We start from the raw sequence: 8463 nt of genomic DNA on the forward strand, positions 1-8463 counted from the left end.
TGTAGCATGGTCAGCCAGGATACTAGTTTTTATTCAGTGTGATTGAGTTGTTCGTACGAACCATATCTACAATTTCAGTCTTCTGTTCGGCTGTGTAAATGAGGTGAAATTGCTCAACAGACCTGAATGTTTAGAGATTTGAGTATTTGTGTGTTGTAGGTTGATGCTTTGAGATTTTACTTGAGAAGTGTGTGCAACAACTGAACATTGTGTGTAGTGTTTTGACAACAAGGTGATGTGTAATTGACATCAGAGTGTAAAGAATGAAAGTCAGAGTCTAATGCAGATAAGGGAGTGTGAAGTAGTGCCAAATTGGGTCGAGCGATTGGTACATGAAGTTAAGGTTGTGCAAATTGTGCCGAATTATAGCTTTTTGTGTGTTAACAACTGAGAAAAACTGTATTATAGGGCAGAGTTCATATTTGGTTTATACAGTGCAGAATCTCCTGACTGTGTTATTGTCATTATTAAAAAAAAACAATTCCTGGTTCTTTAGACGATTACAAAGAAGTTTGCGCATAAAAATGTGGCACATATAACAATGACAGGATGCTGTTCTTGACTTTCCATTATCCTCTGTAGGTAGTCTACGCAGTAACCACTGGATGGTGCTACACACCTAATTTGACCATATTACCCATGTTCTCCAGCTCAGCTGCAGCAGCCTGTGGGGTCACCCAGCAAGAGACACCCAGTATCAGAGAATGTTTAGGAACAAGACTAGACTTCATTATACACTGTTTCACGAACACATACACTTTATTTAGAGATTTTACAACGACAATATGACAAGTCTACAGGTAATCATTGAGTGTATATGAGAGTATATCCCAGGAGACATGCTCTGAAGGCCAGAGTCAGCTGCCCTGGACATTTTACTGTAGGAGGCTGGCAGAAAATGCTAAAAATGCTGTGAAGCCACAAGTAAAGCTTTCATAAACATAAAGTAGGAGTAAAGTAATACCCATTGGGATGTAGCTGTATAGAATGAAAAATGGAAATACTTCATAGGATGTGTAGAACCGATTCTAGTCGTATTTGAGTAGTGTTATCGTCTGCGGCCAAATACAGTGATTCTCAACAATTGCACACTTCTGAAGGCACATATTCAATTTACTGTTTAATACAATATTGATGAAACAAATAGACATTCCTTGTGTAATTTCCTATTAAAAAATTACAATATTAAGACTTAGATAAAAACAGCATTCACTATTGGAGACTGGCCAACGCTCTATAAAAGCATTGCTCTAGGCACAAGGGCTGATTCCTGAAATCAAGTCAAAAAGCCATAAACAGCTACACTTTTTAGAATTTGCATCAACACTAAACTGAAGGGGACAAGCCAAAGCAGAGTTCAGTAAACTAAGGATCAGGAATCTCTTGATTCTGGTCAGGATGCAGGACTATTGGAGTAGTGGTAGACTTATGTAGCAGAGAGTTCTGCTAGCTCCAGATGGTATATCAGCTTCGGTTTATGTTCTAACCCTTTCTTTGTTCTCTATTCAGGTTAGAGCGATATGGTTTCAAGCATAATTTACTGAGAAATGTTCTCTCTTGGTGCCTGTAGGGGGAGATAAATAGACAGAGTGTAGCCACTGCTTGCTTTCACCTGGCAAACAAGTCATTTGGCAGTAACAGGCACATTCAGTCAAGACAATAGTTAACAAAAATAGCGTGGGCTGGGTTTGAGCCTCAGCTTTACAACAGCATAGAACTGTGTGGGAAGCCATTGATATTGTAGGAGTTCGATTACTTTTGCCTTAGGCAGTTAACCACTGCAGGTACAAAGGGACGTTGCCCCTTGCGTCCACATGTTGAGATGACAGCAGCTATGGAGATGCCAAGTGAAGACAACAAGAACCGTGATTGGACTGCCTGCTACATGTACTATAGGTTTTTACTATACTCATCCTAATTAAAGAAACAGGTACTTTTTGGATGAAAGTTGATGGATCGTTAAGTAATACGCAAGATCAGAAGAGATCCTTGTTAAAGCTTCCTGTCCATATTTTTATTGACTTCACATAAACTATGCGCTGGAGGCGTCGAATGTTAAACCCAGAGATCAGGGTGTGTTGGGTGACCCCCCCTCTGTCAGGGTCTTGAAGTGCACAGATAGGGACTCTTCTTCTGGGTTAGGTGGGCGTCTGAACTCTTCCTTGGAAACCAGGTAACAGAGCAGCACCCCAAAACACAGCAGCAGGATCCCCAAACTGTTGGCCAGCATCCCCTCTGGGGAAAACAGAGGGTAAGTTGGCCTGGGCAGAGAAAGAGAGAAAAGGGATTCAGAAGATAGAGTCAGAGACAGATGTACAAAATAGATACAAAATATAAACATAGATATATCAGTTTAATGTAAAATACAGTAGTACAGTCAAAAGCACACGTACATGATGCTGAAGAGGAGTTTCTCTGTGATGCCAAGCATACTGGTCCCTATGGCCATAACTACCAGAACCAGACCACAGAACATGTGGATTGGTAGGTATGCGGCACGTAACCATAACGACGCAACCGGAAAAAGGAAGAACAGCAAACCCATCACCCACTAGGAAAAAAACATGAGTTTTAAAGTTATAATCCTCATTACAAATTCAGAGAGAACTTTATAGGAATCATACAGCAGCAGTGCAATGTAGAAAATCCAGCAGGTCAGCAGCTTTAATTTTCACATTAGAATGGAGAACAACTGTGATCTCAGTGACTTTGATTGTGGCATGATTGCTGTTATGTTTCTGGAAATGCTGAACTTTTTCAGATCATATTTATTCAGAATGTTGCCCAAATTAAAAACCATCTGATGAGTTCTGCCAATGGATCCAGACAGATTGGAGCAGACACAAAGGCTATGGTAAGTAAATGTCTGTTTGAGGGTCAAGTCTTTGTAGAGTTTGACATTTAGTTATGATGCTTAGGGTAAGGCTAATAATTCAGTTCATCTGTGTGTGTATACCTGCAAGCAGAACAGGACTATGGTGGCCATGCCACACCAGCTGTGAAGAGAGTACATGTCTGGGATCTTTGCTGCTTTGTGGAAATCAAACACAGCTGCAAAACCTACACACACACACAAATACACAAGAAGTTACACAATCGCATAAGGAGATATTTTCTGGTGTTAGAAAAAGGCTTATAATTTGGTTATATATCTCACCTATGATGCTGATGATAAGAGCAAGCAGGTGAATGATGCCATGAAGAACCTTTACATTTCTCTTCGACTCATTGCGAAATACTCTGTAAACCAGAATGGCTGGAGAGAGATAAAGAGAGAACATCTTATACAATAAATATAATAATGAAAATTACTAAATTCATTACATACTACTGAATATACACAAAATATCTGTCTGAAGATGTGGTGAAATACGCAAAATAGTTAAAGTCGGTGAGGGTTAGAGGGGACATATTATGAATATTCCACTTTTGTATTGCTTGTACACGTTAATTTGGGTATCTGGCATGTCTTCCGTCCCAAAAACTCTGGAAAAAGGAACTACCGCGATACTCTCGCAGCCAGGCTTCGGCCCACCTGACTCTGGTTAAATGCGATAGGGTTGCAAGATTGTATCTTCGTCTCTAGTAGCCTTTTTCTACAGAGGTAATGAATAGCAAAAAATCGGGGCGCTTTTACCTCATGAAGGAGGGAGGAGGGGTTAGAGTGGGGGCGGGTGCGGGTGGTGGTGTGGGGGGGGGGGTTGAGAGGGGGGTAGGGCTCTCAAAACAGGTCAATCTGAGGAGGGTTGTTTTAGACAGGGTAAAAAGGTGCTGTTTTAAATGATCATTGTGGTATTTTGACCAAAATATGTTACAGACATTTCATTAAGACCCCAAGGAACCATTTCAACTGTGGTAAAATGGTCATACGATGGGTCCCTTAAGGTTGGTGTCTATCTGTCTGGCCCATCTGAGCTAGAAAGGAGAGTCCTTAAGCGTAGACGCTAAAATGTACTGTTGGTTTGGCCTTTATCTATAACCTGACCTTGGTACTGCTTAGAGAGAGAAGGGAGTATCTGCGAATTTAGACAGGCACTATTATCCTGCACAGATATAGTGTAATATACATTATATACTTAATATATATATAGTCACATATACAGTAATGTGTAAGGATGGTCAAAACTCCTCAATAGTAAGCAGTAGTTTAAAGAAATTTGATAACGCTGGTTTGATTATATACTGTTTACTGTCATATAAAATATGAGAGTATGAGGACAAACATTTGAAATCTTGTAACATCTTGAAACATTGCAGCAACACACATAATTCAATTCATATTTCAAATTGTTAAAATTTAAAAACAAATGTCTATGAACTTGTTAGTTAAAGTGTGAGACACATCAAAATGTTAGAGATAAAAAAACGTCATGATTACTGCAACGGAGTTGTAAAGCTAATACTACTTTACTGTGAGCATCTGCACATGCATAATTTAACCAAAAGTCTACCAATGTATTTTTCTTCTACTGGATCAAAACATTGAACTCTACACTCTAATTGCTAATTGTGCATGTTTGAGCATTTTATTTTGGCTACCAGAGCAAAGGACTTTGTAACATTATCACTAAGCTGCTTTGCACAGTTACCATATGCTGTTTACACAGTGAGTAGAAGCATGACTCATACATACAAGTACAAGTGTGAAGGTTGAGCAAAGACAAACCGAAAGCACTGGTGAATGTTTCAACAATTTCTGTGCACATGACCTGAGACAACAAAAGAAGATATCACATTGGATTAACAGTGAGGGATGTGTCTCTGACTGAAGACTCTGTCCCCGGGGTGTTTCCCTCTCTTATTTACCGTTTTCCCCAGTCTCCTTCTAATGTCCAGCTGACCTTTGCTTTTATTGCGCTAATGTAATCTTGTGCTGTAACAGACAGCTGCTCCATTGAACCAGTTGAGCTAATGTGGTTACTCTCATTAGCAAAAGTACATAGGGCCGCAGGTACAAAACCAAAGAGGGGGGGGGGGGGGGGGGAACTGTTATCTCACTCTGTCTGTATTTCAGAGACTTACGACATAATCAGGGTTTGGTTTCCGTTTCTGCAATCTATTCAACTATATGTTCTAACTGTATATAAAGCAAGTTTTTACACTTTATAATAGTCTTTACTCCATTTATATATATATATATATTTTTTCTTTAATAGGTCCCTATAAGTATTGCATGTTTATTTACAATAATTTACTTATATCTATTTTTGCCTGCCCTCTTGTTTGGTATGTCTAATGGCTTAGCTTAATTAAATACTTGTAACTACTGTTTATATTTTGTATTTTAATTGTTGACACAACTATCGTATAACTTCGATAATTGCATGAGTGCACCCTTGTTAAACGCTGCTCAGTTTTCTGTGCTTGTGAATCAATTCCCTGAACAGGGTCTTGCTGTCAAAGCTTGACTGGAAATGTCAGCAAACACAGAACATTTCGTGATCACAACCATTCTTCTTTCTGTGTAAATCAGACTTTATCTGGGTGGGGATAATGACTGTCTGGGCAGTGTTAGCCTAATACATCACGTCAGTAACATAATGCCTGAGGCGCACAGAGCAAAAACAAACACACACACACACACACACACACACACACACACACACACACACACACACACACACACACACACACACACACACACACACACACACACACACACACACACACACACACACACACACACACACACACACACACACACACACACACACACACACACACACACACACACACACACACACACACTAAAATAGCATCAACATTTTGCTGGCATACTTCCTGTTTCACCCAGGATGTTATCTAGAAATGACTTTTAAAACCAGGATTACGAGCTTTACTCAAGATCATGTGCGTTTTTCTGAAGGTATTAATGGTGTCAGCCTTGTGCAAGGTAGATGGAAAGGCTCCCCACCTGCAAGGATTTATTTTAATGTACAATAGCTATGCCAGTGGTGTAGCTCTGGGAATGAAAGTATAGTTCATCATTGGTCCATAATTAAACATTTTAATAATCTTAACATGGATGGATTACCATGAGATATGCATTTTACATTCAAAGTCTGTACAGGATGATTTTGAATGAATGAATTACAGGTTAAACGTCACAACCAACCAAAGAGATAAGCCTATTTGGATTCACCCCTCTTTTATAGAGTAAAAAAACGCATTAAAACCAGACTTATCAGAAGAAATAGCATTTGATCAATGTGATAAGAACTACCTAAAATGGAATTTTGTATTTAGTGTGTAATTCAAATTCTTAATTCGGTCCAGACTATATAAAGATGGATACCAACAGATTCGACTTTGCCTTCCCCATTTGACGCCACACGGCACCACTGCAGACAGGTAGGCTCACAACGCCTCCCCTCACAAGCAGCTGAACCCATGAACGCTCCTTAAAGTTCACAATACTGAGCTGGTCTTGCCAGCATAAAATTAACATGACATGGCAAGTGCTGCTGCTGCTGAAGGGCCTTCCAACTAGTTTTAGGCGAACATTATAAACCTCAATGGCTGTTTTGAACTATTTTGCTCAAGAGGCAAACGACCAGTAAAAGGCTAAGGATGTTGATAAGCAAACAATGTGACAAAGTGGTGACACAACAACAAACTTGGTGAAGCATCTTAAAGACCAACACCTTAGTCTTTATGATACATTTTGAGAGATCAGTAAAGCTCCTGTTTCAACAACATTGAAGTATTAGACATATGAAGCATCGCATTAGTTCATGCAGGACACAGAGTCCTGTGCTCAGCTGTCATAAGCCATCAGCTACTGATCATATGGATCATAAAAACGTTGGTTATTCCCTAACTTTACAAGAAGTGCCATAAACAAGTCGAGAGCTCAACTTGTCCAGAATGATGAAAAATCCACTAAAAGCTAACAAATTGTGCACCGCCGCCTCAACCACTTGCTCGTCATCACAGAAATGTCACGTAAGCATGCAAATAACTGGCTGATGAAAACAAAGTTTATTAAAAAGCAACCTACAATTGACAATAAATCAAATCCGCACTTTCAGGGTGGAAATCTCAATCTGTTGAGTGACGCATGTGGACTCACCGTCGCCTTGCAGGAAGACCATACCCAGCACCATGCAAAGAGGGTGCAGGTTGAACTCCTGGGCTGAGCCATCCCAAGCAAAGCCGCCATGGTAATGACCCATCCACACACCGGTCAGCACCACAGATGCCAGACCCAGAACCTGTGATGCTCCCACCAGCCACCCAAACATAGAGTGACCAGGAAATGGAGCAGAATCATCCATGATCTGAGGGAGAGAAACAGAAAGAGCAGTGCAACTGATGCCTTGGGCTGTATCATTTGCTGAAATTAATCTAAATTGATTCAATTAGAGAGCAGAGGTAGAAAAATCAAGCTATGGTGAATAGGTATATTGTCTCTTCTATACTGTTGCAGCAGTTTGATTCATGTCAGTCTTTGTGGGCATAAGTATATTTAAATTTATTTTACTGTAACATAGATAACTGCACAAATGCAGGAACAGTAATAGTCCATGCACTTATTTAACCTTGCACTTTTCCCCTGTTTGTATTAGTATGCAGTTATTTAATGGGTTAATCTTGTTTATAGACTATAGACCATAATATAAATACATTCACATTTTTCGCATTGAGATGTTGTTGGTTCAGGTGGAAATAATGTTGACTTGTTTACATACTGTTGACAGTTTAGCGATGTATAAAGAATCACAGACCATATATTTCAACATATAAAGCGTATTTTTTACTTTGTTTTAACGATACATTTCTTGTCTCGAGGAGTTTAAACAGTATAAACCTACGAAGACATGGCAGGAATTGCGGCCACATTGTCGCAGAGGAGCTACTATCATAACCGCAATGAAGAGAATAATCAGCCCAACACACGTCAGTGACACACCGCCATAACTACAGGGTTTTCCACAGCCTGACGTTGCAATTACAGGTTGATGTGATGTCTCAGCGCCCACACCTGTTACATCCCGCTGTAAGGACCCGCCATGGCCCGGCGCTATTACACTCTCACTCCAACGAGCGCATTTCAAATGTGCTCAGACGACAGGGACATTAACATTAAAACACAATGCGCATGTGGGAAAATCTGCAGGAATAACAAAGAGCGGATGGTGTTAAATACTCACTGCGCTGAGTGCTACGCTCCACTGAGGAAGTCCTGGAGTCTTGATCCGCCTCCTCCCTCTGACTGGATGTGGGTGTGTTGTGTGTCTGTGTGTGTTTTGAATGCCCTTCCGAACAAGCCCAACCCATGTGCCGGCATTGGAAAACAACTTAATCAACAATGACCACCACCTCTACCAACACCGTCATCATTATAATTGTTGAGTGGTTATATTATATTATAAGATATGAAACAAATACATCTTATATCTTATATACAATATTTTCCCAAGCCAAAATAGTATAATGTTATAATATTTTTTGATCTGAAAT

General features: G+C 40.0%; 1 protein-coding gene across 1 annotated transcript; it reads right to left on the minus strand.

The window, feature by feature from the left end:
• Nucleotides 1-740: 740 nt before the first annotated feature.
• On the minus strand, nucleotides 741-8227 carry LOC133971593 (transmembrane ascorbate-dependent reductase CYB561). Its single transcript, XM_062409012.1, has 6 exons — nucleotides 8154-8227; nucleotides 7073-7280; nucleotides 3158-3256; nucleotides 2957-3060; nucleotides 2394-2551; nucleotides 741-2261 (listed from the first exon to the last, which is right to left on the minus strand). The coding sequence occupies exons 2-6, from the start codon at nucleotides 7275-7277 to the stop codon at nucleotides 2069-2071; spliced, it is 759 nt and encodes a 252-aa protein (XP_062264996.1). The 5' UTR covers nucleotides 7278-7280; nucleotides 8154-8227; the 3' UTR covers nucleotides 741-2068.
• Between the last annotated feature and the right edge of the window lie 236 nt (nucleotides 8228-8463).

The sequence above is a fragment of the Platichthys flesus genome, chromosome 16, assembly GCF_949316205.1.
Source record: "Platichthys flesus chromosome 16, fPlaFle2.1, whole genome shotgun sequence".
NCBI lineage: Eukaryota > Metazoa > Chordata > Actinopteri > Pleuronectiformes > Pleuronectidae > Platichthys > Platichthys flesus.